Source organism: Nematolebias whitei, chromosome 3 (genome assembly GCF_014905685.2).
Source record: "Nematolebias whitei isolate Nwh7 chromosome 3, NemWhi1, whole genome shotgun sequence".
Classification (NCBI taxonomy): domain Eukaryota; kingdom Metazoa; phylum Chordata; class Actinopteri; order Cyprinodontiformes; family Rivulidae; genus Nematolebias; species Nematolebias whitei.
In genome coordinates, this window is record NC_056500.1 from 29,809,178 (window position 1) to 29,829,752 (window position 20,575).

The window sequence follows — 20,575 nt, forward strand, 5'->3', positions numbered from 1 at the left end:
GCCGGTGCCCATGTCACTGTGCGAGGGGCGGGGTACACCCTGGACGGGTCGCAAGTCCATCACAGGGACACATAGAGACAAACGAGACAAACAACCATTCACTTTCTCACTCACACCTACGGACAATTTAGAGTTACCAATCAGCCTAACATGCATGTTTTTGGTCTGTGGGAGGAAACCGGAGTACCCGGTGAAAACCCACGCATGCACGGAGAGAACATGCAAACTCCACCCAGAAAGGCCCCTGGACCGGGGTTTGAACCAGGGACCTGCTCGCTGAGAGGCAGCAGCTCTACCAGTTGCGCCACCGTGCTGCCCTGTATAAAATTGTAGTTTTGTAAAATCAAGATTATTACTAAAAATCTGTTACATGAAAACTTGTACTCTGACAGTGATTGTCAAAGTTTTTATAACAAATACTTTTTATTTCGCCTGTTCCCTGTTCAAGGGTTGCCATAGCGAGTCATCCTCAACTCCTTACCGATGTCTTTTGGGTGGCTGTGGTTGAGTGGTTAGAGCAGTCATCCTCCACTGAGAGAGTTGGTGGTTCGATTCCACCAGCAGTCACATGCTGAAGTGTTCCTGGGCAAGACACTGAACCCCTCATTGCCTCCGATGTGTGTCCCATTAGTGTATGATGCGACAAAGCTCTGATTATTCTTTGTACAGATATAGTAGAGTGCTGTATGAATGGGTAAATGGGGGCACAGCCTCAAGCTCTTTGAGTATCTTCACAAGATAGAAAGGTGCTATATAAGTACAGTCCATTTACCCTTTTGAGTACCACTAAAAAGTACAGAGTGCTTGTACTGTGGTTTGAGAACCATGGCAATAGACAATAAACTCAAGGGTGAGGCCTGTGCTAATTTTTTAAAATTTCTTGATTTGTATTTATGTATGTACCGGTATATGTAATATATATATATATATCAAATACAAATTGTCAGCTTAATGTTCTGATTTTTTTACACCACTGAACAGTTTTCAGAATACCTTGTTGAACCATGCCAAGCTTTCTTCTTATAGAACACTGAAAAAAAGAGTCAAAGTGCAGCCAATTTTTAGGAAAAACCTTAGAAAGCCAGGAGAACTCAACAGAAGATCACTACTGGAGATTATAAGACAGAGTGGCATTAAAGACAAGGAGGAGCAGCTCTTGACTTGTACTACATCTGCTGATATGTTTTGAACATTATGAACAATAAAAGGGGAGTTGGTCATGTACAATCTGTCATTTGTCCAGGTGTTTGAATCAAATGAAGGAGGATGGCTTGTCTGTAGATGATCTGTTCAGCCAGTGTGTGTTCCAACAAGATGAGAGAGACTTGCTGCTTAAAGCCATTCGCAATGTAATGCCTGACTACCAACCCAGTCTCAACCTGCAGACAACCCAGTGTCATTCACCTCTGGTTCAGGACTTCTATACACAGGTATGGTAGAATGGTTATTTTGAAAACTTTGTCCTACTCTGCAGATGTCATCTGAACCTTCAAGTTGTCAATTCATATGTTAAATTTCAATTATTTTACTTCTTAAACCAAAATTAGTGGATGTCGGTGAGTATTACATGCATATTTATACTATGTAGAAAGCCTGCATCAACACTTTGGTACTTCAAAGAATGTTGACTTACAGGGTTCTGAATTATTTTGATGGGGACCGCCTTACATGTTTTGCCAGTCGAGACACTAGAGAGCAGGGAAGGATGTCACAAGGCTCCAGTGTGACAACAAAAAATTTGATTGTCACCCCTTAACAACCAGAAAGGCACAGGGCTATTTATAGTCAAGTAGCTCTGCTTTCTAATGGCTTTCTGCTTGTGTTCCCTCGTTTCCTCTCACCTCTCCTCCCTTTTTACCACCTTTCTTCTTCTTGGGATGTTCACATGATTCATTAACAGTTTTTCAAACAATTGTAGTATTTTTAGCCTCTGTCCGTGCACCATTTACACTGTTTGTTTGTGATACCAATATTTTTGGCCTGTGTAAGATTGCAGTAATCATTCAGTAAAATATATGTTTATCCTAAGATACATAGTAAGAACCCCATCTTTCAGTTTGTAAAAAACAACACATTGCACAGTCATTATTTAACTAAAATTAAGATTAAATGTTGAGTCTGTTGAAGATTTATTAGCTTTCCTGAATTTCCCTTGGGATCCGTAAAACCACTGTCTAATCTAATCTGGCTTGTAGAAGCACTTTTAGCAGCGATTAATTACTTCAACTAATTATATTCTAAATGACGTTTTCAGTTTTTCACAGTTTAGAAAATTGACTCACAATTCTTTACAAATTTGCCACAGTTTATTGAGTTTAGCTCACATTTGTTTCGACTGAGCTCTTTAAGGGTCGGTATCTTGAGTCCTTTTTCAAGACATTATGTTGCGTATTTCCTATTGTGTTTAGGATTTTTGTCTCGTTCCGTGTTTCGATTTTTTTCAGCAGTTGATGAGCTCAGATTTAATTCTAGGTTATTTCGATACATAGTGGAGTTTATGTGTGACTTATTGACTTGAAAGGGTTTAGGTCCTGTGGCTGCAAAACAAGCCCAATTTATCAACATTCATGTGCACTCACATTCTCATGTTTAGCTGTTGGTTTAAAGGGCTGTATTGATATTCTGTTAGGCTTTTACCATAATGTGTGGTACTGTGAAAGATATGGCCAAACATCTCTACACTTTTATTTTGAACTGCACTGCATCTTTTCAAACCTGAACTATGCTGGCTATTTTAAACTTTTTTTTTTAAGAACAAATGGACGTTTTCTGGCATTTCTTCCATACAAGTGATATCTCTTGTATTCTGTTATGAGCTTAACTGAGGCCAGTCACATCTGGGTTGTTGTTTGGATTTTTGCACTTTTTCCAAGCGTTGTAAGGTCAGACATTAAGTGAATCTGCTGGGACGGCCACTTCTGGGAAGATTTTCAGCTATCATAACACTTTGGGAAACTTCTTCTCACTGTACATGGGCTTCTAACGCTTGATTCATTTAGAGCAGCAGTTGCTTATAGTCACATGTGCCCGTTGCTTCATCGAACTGTAAAAACCTTCTGTTTTTATTAGTACATTTTTGTCTATAATATTAGCAGTTTAAATGGCTACTTAAACTTTAAGCTTATTCATAATTAGTATGAATGTCTTTAGTCACTGGATGTATTTAGTTTATGGAATTTATTTTATTGAACTATGCTAGTTGGCTGGCTGGCAGTAAGTAAGTAAATCAGTCAGTCAGTAAGTAAATGTAAGTAAGTAAGAAGGTAATTAAGTAAGTAAAAGCAAGTACCGTATTTTCCGCCGCTGTACCCATCGCACCGCCCTATAAGTCGCATCAGTCCAAATATGTCCCAAAAAAAAGTGAAAAAAATCCATAAATATGTCACTTTGCATATGTATACGTTGCATCTATTATGCGTCTCCGCTGATGCGTCGCATTTGTTTTGCATCACTGCTGACAACCCGGAAATGTGGGCTGGTGTGGTGCCAAAAATCAATGGGCTGCCAAATGGCGGCTGAGTATTTTAACAAGAATTTAACAATATAAGCACTTAAAAGCAATTATTTGTTTGCTCGAAATGATAGTAAAGGTGTGTCTCAGTCTAACTTTTCCTTATTAAATGCATTTGACGGTCAAATCATCTGTATTTTAAAAAAAGATACGCGGAAGCGGCGGGCATGGGCATAGGGATGAGCCTCCGCATTTCTTCAAAATTTAACAAGAAAAGCTCCTAAAAACAATTATTTGTTTGCTCAAAATTATAGTAAAGGTGTGTCTCAGTCTAACGTTTGCTTAATAAAAGGACTTTAACTGTCAGATCAGCTGTATGCGCTGCCTCAGTGCTCCAGGAGCACGCAGAAAGAGGAAAAAAAGGAAGGAACGCTGCTCGTTTCTTTGAAATTTAACAAGAAAAGCATCTAAAACAATTATTTGTTTGCTCGAAATTATAGCAAAGGTGTGTCTCAGCTGAACTTTTGTTTAATAAATGCAGTTTAATAGGTAAATTAGCTGCATTTCGCCAGGGCAGTGCAGCTGGTTTGATGGGGTTGCTCCAAGCAGCGAGCAGAACAAAGGTAGGGGGACTATGGTAAGCCGATTGTGTCATTAATAGCTGTTGAAGATTCTCAGTCATCCAGGACATGGTAAATTCAAAAAGGTTCAAGACAAAAACAATAAAATAGAAAGTATAATAAATAAAATCCAGTTGTTTTTGTCTTGAACTTTTTTGAATTTGTCATTATAGCCACGTTTACCTATTACATGATACAACGGCATGCCTTACTGCTACTTCTACTCTGCTGCCATCTAGTTGCTGAAAATGGTACTGTTCAATTTTTTTGGTCTGAATAAATAAAAATGGTCATATCTCAGTCAAAAATTGGTTTATAAATATGGGAAAAAAAATCCATAAATACGTCGCTTCAGCCTATAAGTCACAGGGCATGCAAATTTCGCATAAAACCGCGACTTCTAGGCCAAAAAATATGGTAAGTAAGTCATAATAATAACTAATAATAATAACCTTTATTTAACCAGTTTTGTCCCATTGAGATCAAAAGATCTATTTTATAAGAGAGACCTGGCCAAGACTGGCAGGATACAGAGAGAGGGGGAAAAAAGCACTGTTACAACACAGTCACAATAAACATAACAAATGACTCAATGCACTTCTGTAACTTGAACATTATGCGCTGTCATGGTACTGAATACCAGTACATTCAGAGATACTAGTGTTTGCAGTTCAATTTGTTGACCATCACGTCACTAGTGGTGATGAGAGACTGGTTTGACCTTGCTGATGTTGAGTTGCTGAAAAACTTTAGCTGTTTTGTCAACATTCAAAACAAGTTGAAGCTGACAAAGTTGTTCTTGTATTCTGTTAAATGCATTCTGCATGTATGCAAACACTTCTGTGGGCGTAGGTGCAAAGCAATATATGACTGTGTCATCTGCATAAAAATGAATTGCTGCATTTGAAATATCCTTTCCAAAATCATTAATATACAAGATAAGTTTAAAGCTGTTTAAAAAAGTAAAAGGAAGGAAGGGGAGAGAGAAAGTTAATTTGTTCCTTTGTAGGAATGAAGGAAGGAAGGAACGAGAAAGTTTGTTTGTTCGAACTAACAATTTGTAACATCTGTAACAATAATTATGTTCCCATTTTGTTACCTCTGGTATGAATCGCACTTATAAATGCAGCTGTTTGATTATCTAACCACGACTTTGAGTGTTTGGCAGGTCACAGTAGCTTAAAGTCTGCCCAAATAACTGGTCCAATAAGAGAGCAGCCTGCACGGCCTCTAGAGACGTTTGTTTCACTGTTTGCAGCAGACGCTCTGTCTAATTAGAACATTGTTTGTTGGTGTGAAATGGACTTTTGATGAAGCTGTAGATCATACAAAATGCAGTTTGATCTAGTTTCAACTTGTCCTCAGAAATTATCGTGTTTTTCCAGCAATTATTTATTTTTTCATGCAGTGTCTGCTGTAATGCTGCTTATTTTGCTGTACTATGGACGGAAAAGTGCTTAATTTTTATGTGTAAAATGTATTTAGCTTAAACTTAAACTCACGTTTTACAAGAGTATTGCATTAACAAAATTTTGAAATAAATGTAGAAAATTGTACATAAATACTTTATCAAGTAGTTTTTTTTGTTTGTTTGTTTTAAACTTTGTACTTTTAGGAACTAGTGATTTAACTGTAAAGTGGTTTGGTCAAATGTCTTGTACTTTGGATCTGAAAATAAAGTTCTTTTGAGTTTTGTTGAAGCTTTTCAGAACTGCAATCTTTGATGACGTGTGCTAACTTCATTGAATAGATTAGTTACACATGCAGAGAGACTTTTAGTACAGTTTTTAGCTTACAACTAGTAATTTATAAACATTTGTCAGGTTAATTTACCTCCACTTTTCATATTATATCAACCATGTTTTAAATAAAACTGTATTTATGGCTGTTAGGAGAGTTTTTGTAGACTACAGCTGTACATTTGTGCAAAGGAAACGTTGGGTGTGTCAGTACATACACAGTCACCGTTCAACAATTCAGTAATGCATGTGTAGGCCACACACACTACGCAGATGGTGTGGAGTCATCATAAATGTTTGGTTTTCATGCACGTGAGAATAAATGAGGTGACCTGCAGTCATCTGATGGAAAACATGTTACCAATGCTGCAGGTTTCCTGCTCTGCTGTGTAATGTTCAGCTGAGCCTTATAAATACACCAGTTAGAGACATAATATCTCTCTTTTTTGTGTGTTTGCTTGATCTTTGTTGGTGTATTTTAGAGGGAAAACCACTCCTACCCCAAACTTGACTTCACCCAGGAGGACCTCCAGGGGCGTTTTAAACGTCAGCTCAGTGTGGAGGAGGCCTGCACCATCACCATCGATTCTGTTGAGGCTGTCAAGCCCATCACCAACACCATGGCAAAAATGGTAAATTAAATCTCTCATATCTTTCATGTGTGTGTGCGTGTGTGTAAATCCCTCAGTAATGGAGGACATTGGCGTACTGCATTGTTTTTTGGATTTGTGCATTTTTGGATATCAAACGAGGCACATTTCCAATAAAACATGACATCCTGTCACACATAACAGTTTACAAACCTCTTTTCAATAGTATATTTGATGTTGCAATAGTTTATTTGTTTTTTTTTTTTAGATTATTGCTTTATACTTTCAAATAAATGCTTTAAAATGATTTTAATCCAAGAACATGTGAAATGTGAAAGTACAAAACATCCTATTCTTGTACTGTTCCTGTTTTCCAACTCTGGCATTTACAGCCCAGCTTGGCTTGTCTGCTTCTGCAGATGGGTTATGTGGAAAGCGAGCAGGCTGAGCGTCCCTGGTGGTCAGGCAGCATTTAAAGATTGCCAGGGCTGAATATTTATGCAGTGTAATGGAGCCCTATCTGGAGAGTGCAGTCACCTCTCCATCCGCAATGTGGACCGTTTCTTTTTCAGTATCTAACTTCTCTTATTCCATATGGTGCAACAAAGATACTGCGTACAATACTGTTGAAACCTGGCTTAAATATGTTGTCATACGCAATAATTATGTACAAAAAGTACGAAGGTGTTTGAGTGGCTTCTAATCTACAAATAAGAGTAAAACCATCATATTTAAAATACTATACTTTTCTAGTTAGGCTGCTGTTGAAACTTTAAACACATGACATGTTGCTTAATTAAAAACTGTCAAATCTGAAAGGTATCTTTTTGTTGTAAAAAAAAAAAAGAGTTTCATTTGCTGAAGTTAGCTGGGGATAATTTTAGTTGAACTATTTCGCTAACATTTAAATAAAAATGGCTAGTTTTGTAAATTTTACGTTGCAAAGTGTGACTTTTGTATAGCCTAAATACTTTTTCTGTTCAAAATAAATCAATTTGTTACAGTATTGTGTTATTAATGTATACATTTTGTTATTGACAGCGGTCTTGCCTTTTATTTCAAGGGAATGTTACTAAAGCTTCCTAAAAAGAACTTGCTACATGACATTGTTTTAATTCTCAAATCTTTAATGTATTTAATTCACATTTTCATTATTTTGTTGTGTCAGCTCTTTAAATCTGTTTATTTCTGTCCCACTCTCCTTGATCACATATGCTGTTTTTGAGTTTAGTCAAGTTCTTTTTAAAACTCTTGTATGCATTTATTGTTGTTGTCTGCAGGTGAAAAGAAATCTTTAATTTTCTCTGAAAAAGCTACGTGAATAAACTGGTTCTCATCAAATCATTTCAAGAATGCTGCTTCATCTGCACATAACAACAAACTAAATAAAGACAGTTATATTTATTACACAACTTAAAAGTGAGGTGTTTTACCAGCAAGTGAAGCTTAATTACTTTGGGTCATTTTAGGGGTTACTTCTTTGCTTTTAAGAAAATGCTTAAAAAAAAGTACTGGTAAGTACACAGTTTGATGAAGTTGACACTTTCCCAACACAGTTAATATTATGTGTAAAGTTGGTTTGCTGCTACAGATTTTAATTAACAACACGAGTAGTCAGAGAGCAGAACTAATGTTTCCATGTTAAGTGTGACATTTTACACCACACAGTACTGCTGTGGTTCTCAAACTGAGGTCCCTGGTCTCCTGGTGGTCCATGAGTCAGTGCTTGGGGGTCCGACACATTTTTTATTTTTTTTTACAAGCGCATAGATGTTAACAACTTGTTAAAATACACCAAAATGCAGGAAATCACATACTTTTGGACAAACTATCCACACTAGGACTAAGCCCCTCCATCTGCAACTGGGTACTAGACTTTTTAACAAACAGACCACAGTTAGTGAGGATCCACAACTTCTCCTCCTCCACCATAACCCTCAGCACTGGCTCTCCTCAGGGATGTGTGTTGAGCCCCCTCCTGTTTACTCTGCTCACATATGATTGTGCAGCTACCCATCCAGGCTGTCACATTGTAAAGTTTGCAGATGATACAGCGGTGGTGGGATGCATCACAAACAATGATGAGTCCAGCTACAGGCAAGAGGTGGAACACCTGGAGAGCTGGTGCAGAGAGAATAACCTTCACATCAATGTGAAGAAGACAAAGGAGATGATTGTGGACTTCAGAAGGAACAAAAACACCTACACCCCCCTGAACATAAGAGGATCTGCGGTGGAAGTGGTCTCCAGCTACAAGTACTTGGGTGTACACATGAATGACAACCTCAGCTGGAGCAACAACACCACCAGCCTGATCAAGAAAGCTCATCAGAGACTCTACTTCCTCAGACGGCTGAGGCGAGCTGGTCTGGGAAGCTCAGTCCTCACCTCCTCCTACAGGTGTGCAGTGGAGAGCATCCTGTGCTCGAGCATCAATGTGTGGCATGGAGGCTGCACAGCTGCAGAAAGAAAAGCTTTGCAGAGAGTGGTGAAGGCTGCACAGAAATCTGTCGGAATCAGCCTCCCCACCATCACAGACATCTACACCTCCAGATGCAGGAAGAGGGCCACCTGCATCATGAAGGACCCCACTCACCCAGCACACACACTTTTTGCCCCACTCCCCTCAGGAAGGAGGTTAAGGAGCATAAAGTGTAGAACCACTAGACTGAGGAACAGCTTCTACCCTGAGGCTGTTAGACTCATGAATCTCTAACTAGAATAATCACTGTGAAAAACCATATCATGTTGCTGCTGATCTGTTTCATGTTGCTGCTGATCTGTTTTAATGTTGATGTGTTCATGCGTGCACATCTGCTCACAGACTCATGTTCATGTTTGTGCTGATGTTCAATGTTTTATGTTATGAGTGCTTAATGTATATTTAGTTGATGTTTTTCTTAGTTCATATCTTAGATGTTATTACTGTTTTTCTTATACATTTTATTGATGGATGTAACTGGGACCCTGTGTACATAATTTCGCTCCACCACATGTACCACATGAGGTGCGAATGACAATAAAGAAACTCCGACTCTGACTCTGACTTTATTCAAAATTTTCTGGGGGAGGACCCCCAGCCCCCTAGCCCGCCCACTATTTGTGTTCTGGCATCGATCTGTGTACAAATGAAGTCCTGTTACTTGGTCTGACTACTGCTGTTATGATTCTGTTCAGTTTTCTGTAACAATTTAAAGAAGTGTCAATACATTTATTATGTTCATTATGTGAATAGGTAACATTTTAAAGTGGTTTTTGATGCTGTTAATTTACTCAAAACTAATTTTTGGAAGTTGAAATAAAAAATGTTGTTAATTAAGTGTGTCTTGAATGAAAAATACCCCATGTTTAAAAGTATAAAAAATATATTAACACTATTAAAGAACAGGTCTTCAGTATTTATGTTAAACAAATATTTCCATTGCATTAAAGAGACAAAAAAAAAAAAAATAATAATAATAATAATAAACATGAGGGTTATGAAGGGGTCCCTGAAACTTTTTCTCCTCTCTAAGGGGGTCCCTGAACCCAAACAGTTTGAGAACCCCTGCAGTACTGAACTGCCTCTGTTTGTTGTATTAAATTATCAAAGAAGAATTGTGGTGCATTTATAACTTTTTTGCACATAGCCCCTGTGTGAAAAGCCCCAACATATTCTGTTCTAATAATGATCTATTTAATAATAATTTGTTGTTCCTGCTGCTGCTTCATGACCAGTTTGTTTATGTTTCCACAAAACAGCTACATTTATTGTTCAATTTCCATCTTTTTTAATTTGAAGCCACTAGAATGTGGTAATGAATAATTAATAAATTTGATATTTCCCCATGTTTGTCTTTGACTGAGATAGATTTGAGAGAAGCTAAAAGGATTTTTCATTTTCATTAAATGAATTAGTGGCACAATTTTGTTACTCAGGGGAGAACTTTTTTTTTTTTTTTGAACTTTTATCATCAAATACAGTTCACAGCCATGCTGCACAATCACTTGGCCTCTAGAGCAGAAAAATATTTTTTCTTCATAATTTGCACGGTCTTCAGTTTGGACCATATTTCAATGAAGGCTTTAGGATGGTTCATTTTATTTCAGCGATTTCAGATGAATGACTTCCAGTTGTGTTGTCTTTCAGAGGGTCCTGCTGGCAGAGCAGCAGGCACAGTGGCGCAAGGTCCTCCTGCAGGCCCTTGTGGAGAGCAAGATGACATTGGCAAAAACCAGCGGCAGCAAGCTTAACCTTTATCCATATCTCTGTCTGCTGGAGGACATGGAGTACATTGACATTATGATACAGGTAATACAAGGCAGTGTGGACAACCTACCGCTCAAATAAATGTCAAAAATCAAGGATGTCACACAGACTCATCTTTTTTGTATTGGATCTTTTGATTTACAACAAAATAATTTAACAATATAAGAAGTAATGTTTCATAATTATTGTTTTTTATTTTCTGTTTCATTAAACAAAGCAGTTAATACAAAAAAAAGTAAACACACAAAGCATCATCTTTTTTGATCAAGTCTAATTATTCACATAGTAGAAAATAAGCACAAAGTGTGTTATCTTTGAGAATGGCATTACCACGATGTCCTTATTGGAAAAAAGTTTTTGTTTTTTTTCTTCTTTTAATAGGCCACACAAAAATAAAACAAAAAACAACCTTGAATGAACTGCTTAATGTAACTGAAGTTTCTGGTTTTTTTTGTGCCTCTGACCCTTTGACCTGTGCTGGGTTTTTTTTTTCCAGAGTGTTTCCAACCTGCCTCCTTGTGGACAATCTCTGAGGGTTGTAGCCAAAGATATCGGTAACAGGGTTTACACCAAGTACTGCATACATCAAAAGCACCAGAATCAGACAGTGGAGAAGCTGGAGAGTATTTATTATGCTTACACAGATCTACTGGCCAAAGATACAAAGGTAAAACCAATTATATCGGACTAATCTAGATCTTTTTTTTTGTTTGTTTGTTTAGAATTCACCCAAAACACAAATCCTAAAATTAGACCCCCAGTTATTGACTATAATAACCAAGAAAATTTATTATAACTGTATTACAATTACACCGTAACATTTTGTTGAACAATATATTAAATTGTAGCCAGTCCCAATTCCCCACCTAGGATTATGTCCTCTACTTTAAGTTAAACAGTTTCAATGCTTTAAACATTTTTCTGTTGATGACCACCAATAAATCATCAAATTGATTTTGATTCATACATTTTATGAATACAATTTGTTCTATTAAAAGCTTTCATTGTGGTAAATTCCCCTAACTCATTCTGTATTGGAAGACATTTATGAACATGCATTTACCGTATGTACCGTTTTTTTTTTTTGTGCAACCTAAATAGTGCAATAGCCAATTGCTTTTAATGTTTTTGGAGCTGTTTCCCTTTTTGTAATTTGTCCAACAACAATCCAGGTGTGCAGTAGTTCACAAGTTAAAAAAGCAGCCCAGAGTCACGTGAAATTAACTGTCTCTAACTGTTAATGGGTATACATGCATAGTCAGGAGACCACTACAAAATTTTCAAAAAAGCAGGGATGCATTGTGTAAACCTGCTAAGTAAAACATTTTAACCCGACTACCCCATCTTATCTGTAAAACATGGTAGTGGTGATATTTTTTGAGCTTTTGTGCATTGCGTCTAGAATGGGGTGTCCTGTCTTCATTGTTGAAACAATAACATATTAGATTCATTTGAGGCATTCATGGCCAAAGTGGTTCAAAACATCCTACTTCATACTAGGGCATTAACAGAGTACTCGAGTAATCTACACGTCGATTGCTAGGACATCTATCGAGGTTAAAAATGTTATGTCGAGTATCCGTAGTGACGTCATATTATGTGACCACCGTATGACCGTAGGGGGCGGTGTTGCACTGTTGCAGGTCACAGAGTATGGTCTAACACCGGACGACACACTAATATTCACTGGTCTGGGCAGGACCTAGAGGATTGTTGTCATCTTAAAACTACTCAGATCAGTAAAACTTTCGTTTTCATGCAAACTCTGGTTGTGACCAGGGGCGATTCTAGAGTCTGACCTTTTAGGGGTGCTCAGCCCCCAGTGCTCACAATGGCTCTTTGGCTTGAACAATGTTAGAGCTGTCATTTCTAACCCGAGCCCTAAGCTCGGCCCCACCTGATCCGAATTTGAGGCGGGCTGGGTCATGATAATGTGCTGGGTCGGTGTTGGGCTTTTGATTGGGTCAATGGATCAGCTGCGATATAATTATATGATAATATGGCCTTCCGTACTCCACATGCAGCCATTTCACTGCAAGCTGACGGACCCTTAAAGAGGTAAAAAGTTCAGTTAAGTTTTTTCCCAACTTAGTTTAGTTTGTGGAATGTAATAATCTGTATTCCACTCTAAACGCTCAGGGTAACACTGTCTGGATTACATGTCCCCCACTAACAACGTTTAATCATTTGTCTGATGATGTTTCACAAAATCCCTCTGACCACAAAACATCCGTACAGCAAAGGAGCCACAGCAAACCCAGTCTTGTAAATGGCCTCTTCACATCGTGGGTCAACCAGTTTGATGGTGCTCAGATGGTTTCTGGAGTCCACCCTCTCCCCCGCCGACTCGTTTAAGGCAGTCATGGCCAAAGTGGTTCAAAACATCTTAATTCATGCTCAATAATCCAGGTATGGTTGAAAGATTAAACGTTTCAACAAAAAGAAATCGTCCAGAGGACCTGCCTTAACTTTGTTGGATTTTTCTACCTGGATTATTGAACATGAATCAGGATCTTTTTTGTTGTTGCTTGTTTTTAACCTAAAGTTGGAAACATGACTGTTATAAAGTTAAGTCTCTTTGACACATATGTGTTGACAACATTGTCTCGGCTTGGTTGACTGGCTGTTTTTTCCTTAATGGGATTTTACAGCCAGCATTTCTGCCTTTGTGTTGTGTTGGCACCAGTATACCTGCGGGAAATGTGAATGTGATCAAGCTTATAATGAGCACGAGCTTGTTAAAACTGCATCAGTCACACTGAAAGTTAGTGGAGGTCCTTGTTTTTATGGGCTGATTTCACATGCAGCCTTTGTAGTTAAAATAATAATTGTGTTTTTCTGACTGCTCATTTATTTTTTCACAGTTCATTATTATTATTTTTAAATTATTTACTTGAAGTTTTGAAGCTAAACACCAAAGATTTGACAAATCTGCCTGTAAATTAAGATCAATTTTATTAGTGTGGGCAAAAAATTACTGTTAAACATATATTATATAATGCTAATAAACATTTACTTATGTTGTGTTGTGCTCCAGGTGTGTAAAGTCCTTCCCAGGGAGCAGTGGTGTCAACTGGAGGTGGAGCAAGGTATCGGACCCTTGCTGCAGGGGGGCAAGTCGAGCTGGCCATTTTCCATCACCCTGGAACTGGGCACGCATCTGCTGGATCTGATGGTGAAGAGCCTCAAAATCAACAGCGACATCTTGAAACCATCGCCCAGTCAGAAGCTCATTCCCATCCTCTACCACATGTATACCTTCCGCAGCAATTTACAGGTACGACTGGTGAGCACGAGTCTTTGCTTGTACTCACTGGGTAATTTCCCACAGGGGTATAACTGTAAGCACATGCTTATAAGAGCTGGAGCCCATCGTGATTCTTGCCTTCACATCAGTGTTAAGGTTACATCCAGGTTATTTTAAACTTTTAATGTCTGCTAACAAGATTTCTGAACATTAACTCTTCTTTTTTCCCCCCAACCTAGATGTAGGTGAAAAAGTGTGGTCTAGAATTCTACTTAAGGGTTCGCCTGAGCAGTAATGTTTCAATATAAAAAAATAGTATTAGAGGAAACTAATGGCACATTTTAGTAATACTACCAATAATCAAGTCAATTAATAGGACAAGATTTGGCTCATGATTATTAAGGGTGCACCGATAAATCGGACAACTGATTTATTAGCCGACTGATTTATCAGCACTGATTTCCTTAATTTTGGGAAATCGGCCGATACTTGTATGAGAAACCGATTTTACCGATTTTTTTTTTTAGCTTTAACAACAATTGTCTGAACTTCATTTATATTTCAGAGCACTACCTGATGACCAGTTCAACCAAGTTTGTATTGTTTCTAGAATATTGTTCAGGGGTATGTTTTTCAATAAAATAATATTGGAAAATTGAAGGTGCATTGTGACCTTATAACACCTGACAGTGTCGCTTATACAATAAAATCAGTATCGGCCAAAATCGGAATCGGCAGGTCAGACTTTTTAGAAATCGATGATCGTGATCGGCCAGAAAACAGCAATCGGTGCACCCCTAATAATTATACAGCTTAGTCTATACTTATGTAAAGAATGGGGGGAAAAAAGCCCCAGAGGAGCAGAAACAAAACCTTAAAATTGACCTTCACTTCACTTGCAAAGACCTTTAAAGCCTGTTACCTTGAACATTTGAGTGCCCTTCTTTCAAGCATGAGCCTGCAAAGAGTGTGATTTATAAAATAATACATTTCCCCTGGTGTGAGTTGGTAGTTGTAACAGTTGAATAAGATGATAAAGTTCCAGCCTAATCCCCTTTTTTAGTGTCCTCTTAATTGGCTTGCTGGTTTACTGCCATGGGAGCCAGCAGAAGGGCGAGGTGTTCGTGAAATAGAGGCATAGTTATGGATTGCTTCTTCTTCGTGTGCTTAAACAAAGAGACGTATTGTTACAATATTTAATTCTTGTTTGATTCTTTTTACCCGTTCTATTTTTCAACATTTTATTTCTGTGGTCATTATGGATGCTAATGATTTTACAGTACAATGTGATGTTTTGGTTTTTTTTTATCGTTGGGGAAACACTGAGGTCTTTCACTCAGGTTGTTGGCAGCAAATGATCTTTAAGGATACTTGTTTAATTAAAACTAGAGAATAACAAGTTTTTACCATCAAAACATCTATTTCGGAAAAACTTACCTTGCCGCTTACAAAAGTTCAAAACTAAAGACGTTAAACATGATCAAGTGCAAAAACCACACGTTTGAATTTAAACAGTATATTTGAGAAGCTAAATTAGGGAATTAATAAAATATGCTAATTAGCTTATTTTAAACATTATTTTAATGTTCTTGAAGAAACAGCTGGCCTTCCTGCTTGAATTTTAAATATAGCGTATTTATTGATAAAAGGTTGTTTAACATGAAAGCTTTTGTAAAACAGATGCATATATATTTATTTGTGACCTGATTTTGTTTGTTTATTTAAATGTTTTTGTCATTATTAACTGCAGTCTGATTTTAAAAGCACATTAAACTGTTATTTTGATAGCATTAGCACTGATTTTATTCAAATGGATTGCATGTTTTTGTTTTGGTTTCATTTAAACAAATGTTTGGGTTGTGCCAGACAGCAGCGCTATGATAAGGAAAAAAATAGCTCAAAACGTGGAAAAATGTAAATAAATCAATTTGTTATTACAGATTTAGATTTTTGAACAACTAATGTTTCACTTAGCAAACTCTGAGCCATCAGTAGTCATATAACTATTTTTACATGTTTGTTTATTTGCCCAACCTGTTATTGCATTAATATATGTTTTTAATTTATAACATTTTCATTACCTGATTTTGCCTAAAAATTAAATAAGCACACTAATAGGATGAAAATGACATAACTAAAGTGATTAATACTACCGGCACTTTAAATTTGATTTTTTTTTGTTGTTGACTTTTTATTGACCAGATTGGCTTCATCAAACCCCACCCCATCCTGAGTCAGATGCAGCAGGGAGCCATGGAGACCAAGCTGACCTTTGACTCCTACGTGATGCCGATGCTGTGCCCCCCGGTGCCCTGGACCACAATCAAGTTTGGAGCCTACCTTCTCACACCGACCAAACTGATGCGCACAATTGATGGAGCCACCCATCACAAGCTGCTGCTGGAGAAATGTCAGAATCTTCAGGCTGTCTTTGATTCACTTAATCAGCTAGGGAACTGCGCCTGGAAGATTAATAAACCAATTTTAGACATCATTATTTCAATCTTTAATGACCGGGGTTCCGATAAGCTGGATATCCCTCCACCTTTGTCTGAAGCCCCCAAAGTACCCTATATCAACTTTCATGACTCCACTTTGTCGTCCAGCGACAAGGCCAACATGAAGAGGCAGGCGATTCAGGCCAAAAAGAAAATCAATGAGATGCACAGCTTGCGTATGGATGCTCTTTACAAACTCTCCATTGCCCAACACATGCGTGATGAGATCTTCTGGTTTCCTCACAACATGGACTTCAGGGGACGCACCTATCCATGCCCTCCGTATTTTAATCACCTGGGAAGTGACGTCACACGAGCGATGCTTCTGTTTGCAGAGGGAAAGCCCCTCGGTCCCAAGGGTCTGGACTGGCTAAAAATCCACTTAGTCAACCTGACGGGGTTAAAGAAGAAGAGCTCACTGCAGGGACGTCTAGATTACGCCAACGAGATTATGGAAGACATCCTTGATTCTGCAGACAACCCTCTAAATGTTAGTCTACCGTTTTTTTTTTAAATTCATAGAATTTTAATGTTGCATATTGTTTTCTTCTACTACGTTTTAGTTTTAAAGTAACTGTGGCTTTCTTTTTTACTTTGCTTGTTCACTAGAAGATATTTGATCTCTTTTGCTCTAGATAAGTTCATTTTGTGGGCAACTTATTATAAGTGATTAGCAAAACGCTGCTTTCCTGAAAATGTCTGTCTAAGCACAATAATGTGCTTTTATTTTATTTGATTTTCAGGGTAAAAAATGGTGGATGGATGCAGACGAGCCATGGCAAGCTCTGGCCTGCTGTATGGAAATAGCCCATGCAGTAAGATCACCTGACCCAGTGCAGTTCATCTCTCATTACCCAATTCACCAGGTACTGCAGAACCTCTAAAAATCATCTTAACTCAATTTTCATAGCATTTTATTGCATGCTAATGATTTGTTTATCTTTAATGATACATCAACTCATCATTTAGAATAAACAACAATACTTTTTTTCTTAGATTTTGTTTTCAAAAAGTTACTAATCGTTGACAGGGCTATTCAACTGGCAGCCTGCGGGCCATTTCCGGCCCACGGGTGACTTCAATCTGGCCCACTTCATTAAAAAAAACTATTTGGGTTCTGTTTATTGCGTTTATGATTCAATGCAATAAAATAAACACATTTAAAAGGTAACAGATCATTTTAATACTTGGTTTATTTACACAACGACTTTAATTGCTGGATGTCCGGCCCTTGAGCTGCTGGTTTTCCCTGAGCAGTTTAGTTGAATAGCCCTGCTGTAGAGAGTTCTGTAGCCTTCTTAAATGAAATGTACTTTTTGGTAAAAGTAAAATTAAAGTTTAAAACCATTTGAGTCCATTTTATGTTACCTGTCATAAATGTATAGCCATGTTCTTGCAACCCATTAAATCTCATCATCACAGAGATATGACATTTGAGTGCCTGAATTTTTATACAAATTAGCCAAAAACTCATTTAGACTTTTATAATTAATGACCAAGAGTAATCACAGATGAACTAAAAAGGTCATATTTTAGCAGAAAATGTGTTTTTTCTGTTTAACTTTGTCAAAGTTTTTCTAAGTAAAGCTTTAATATCTTTAGTCTTCCCCCCCACCAGCCAAATCATTCATGTTAAGTTTAGCAAAATATTTTCTACTATTCTAGGTTCATTAAAATGTTTCTCTTTATCTCTGTTCTTTCTACCCTTCAGCACAACTTTAATTGTTTTTTTCTCCTGTCTCTCCTGCTCACCTTCAGGATGGCTCCTGTAATGGTCTTCAGCACTATGCTGCTCTGGGCAGGGATGTTATTGGTGCCATGTCAGTCAACCTGGTGCCCTGTAATGTGCCTCAGGACGTATACAGTGGAGTAGCACAGCAGGTGAGCAGCGCTGGACCCTTTCTCTTTAATTTTCTGATGTTTTGTTCCTTTCTTTGAACTGTCTTTGAAAGTCTTGGAGTTGCACAGCCGAATTGTGGAAGATTTATTTTGCAAGGCACGTTACAGTTGCTCAACTCTTAATATTCAGATGATTCACTGAGTCCCAACGTGAGTGGCAAGCTGAGCATATAGAACATGTTTTTTTTAGGTCTCTAAGTTTAGGTTGTGCATTTAAAAGTGCTTTGTTTCCCAAGCTCTGCATTAAAATGGAGATGAAAGAGACTGGTGTGTCTTATTTCTGAAGGCTCACTTTCTGTTTGTACAATGCATGAAAGAAACAATTTCTTTAAACCTTTAAGTTTGGTCCCTGTTGTGATCTTCTGATGTTTTGAACATGATTGAATAGCAGCTCTTCTGAGGGCAACGAGTAACTCCAGTCATATTGCTGCAAGTTTTTATCTCTGTGAGTTTTGTTTTCCTCTGGGTTTTGCCATTATTATTAGATAACACTGTAGATGATTTCAGGCTTGTGAAACATTAAGCTGTCTGGGTAAATACATTGGGTTTGCTCACAAAAGTAAACGTTACATTCAAGAACTCTGATGATAGTTATGGAGTTTGAGACTAAATGCATTGATAAATCCATTAATGGGGTTCTCTGTCTAAAGCTTCGGTAAAGTTTTGTTTTTGTCTATATTTTTCAATTTATTTGACAAACAATTAATATATTGGACAACATTGCTTTAAATGTTTGGGCTTGCATCAAAAGTCATTGCTTAGAGTGTTTTGATTAAAAATAACATTTATCTAACGGATGTTCATATAAATAATGGACTAGCGTTCCTGTGTTTCAGGTGGAGGAGTTTCGAGCGCGGGATGCAGAGAAGGACATAAAGATTGCCCAGGTGCTGAATGGCTTTATCAACAGGAAGGTGGTGAAGCAGACGGTGATGACTGTGGTATACGGAGTCACTCGCTATGGGGGACGCCTGCAGATTGAGAAACGGCTAAAGGAGATGGATGAGTTTCCCAAGGTACAGTAATAGTGACGGTGGTGGTGAGTGAGGAAGTTCACATAGGAGGTGCATGAAGCTAGAAATGTTCAGCGCTTGTTTCAGTCTATTATTCATGATAACATTAAAGTGAACTAAAACCTTGCATGATTACTTCACAAAGGTTAAAGCGACACTCGAGAGTTGAGCCTGTTAAATATGTTGCAATGCTGCTTAGAAATGATATTCTGCATCAATTCGTGTAAGTTTGAGCATTACAATTTTTATTTTTTTTTCGATTGTTTATTATGGAATTTTAACCACTTCTTTCTTTGACTCCAAATTCCAGCAACTTTAGGGGTCAACTTTACCAATTTAAGATAAAAATTTTAATCTGTAGCTAGAATCAGTATTATCTGTTTTTTTATTTTCATAAAACTAGACATCAGAAACTTTACAAACTGAACCAAAACAACAAACGCAACCAATAAAATAAAACTTTACCTCGTGAACGATGGCATCAGTGTGATTCCTCTCTCAGAAAACTTAAAGCCAGCAGATTGTTCTAAATAACTTCTGCCCACTTCTTTAAACAGGGAACTGGGTGAGCCTGTAGCTGATAACAGCTGACCACAACGACATGTTTCTTTAATTCACAGGATCATGTATGGGAAGCATCTCATTATCTGGTGCGTCTGGTGTTTAATGGCCTAAAGGAGATGTTTACAGGAACTAGAGAAATTCAGGTGAGTTCATTTCACATTGCCCCCCACCATCTCATATTGTCACTGCAGATCATTCCTTTCAATTATTTTCTGAACTTTTGATTTTATTTTACAAACTGGATTCCAAAAAAGTTGGGACACTAAACAAATTGTGAATAAAAACTGAATGCAATGATGTGGAGATGGCAAATGTCAATATTTTATTCATAATATAACATAGATGACAGATCAAAAGTTTAATCTGAGTAAATGTAACGTTTTAAAGGAAAAATATGTTGATTCAAAATTTCACAGTGTCAACAAATCCCAAAAAAGTTGGGACAAGTAGCAATAAGTGGCTGGCAAAAGCAAATTGAGCATATAACGAACAGCTGGAAGACCAATTAACACTAATTAGGTCAATTGACAACATGATTGGGTATAAAAAGAGCTTCTCAGAGTGTCAGTGTCTCTCAGAAGCCATGATGGTAAGAGGATCACCAATTCCAACATTGTTGCGCAGAAAGATAGTGCAGCAATACCAGAATGGTGTTACCCAGCGTAAAATAGCAAAGACTTTTAAGTTATCATCATCAACCGTGCA

The 20,575-nt window shown here is 37.6% G+C and overlaps 1 protein-coding gene across 1 annotated transcript in view; it reads left to right on the plus strand.

Moving 5' to 3' along the window:
• polrmt (polymerase (RNA) mitochondrial (DNA directed)) overlaps positions 1–20,575 on the plus strand; it is a gene marked incomplete in the record, with an annotated part of 55,661 nt that overhangs the window by 11,501 nt on the left and 23,585 nt on the right. The window contains 10 exon segments of the mRNA XM_037674280.1: positions 1,244–1,430; positions 6,293–6,442; positions 10,530–10,691; positions 11,146–11,316; positions 13,687–13,926; positions 16,099–16,884; positions 17,138–17,260; positions 18,153–18,275; positions 19,130–19,309; positions 19,927–20,013. Of these exon segments, the coding sequence (XP_037530208.1) occupies positions 1,244–1,430; positions 6,293–6,442; positions 10,530–10,691; positions 11,146–11,316; positions 13,687–13,926; positions 16,099–16,884; positions 17,138–17,260; positions 18,153–18,275; positions 19,130–19,309; positions 19,927–20,013 (2,209 nt within the window).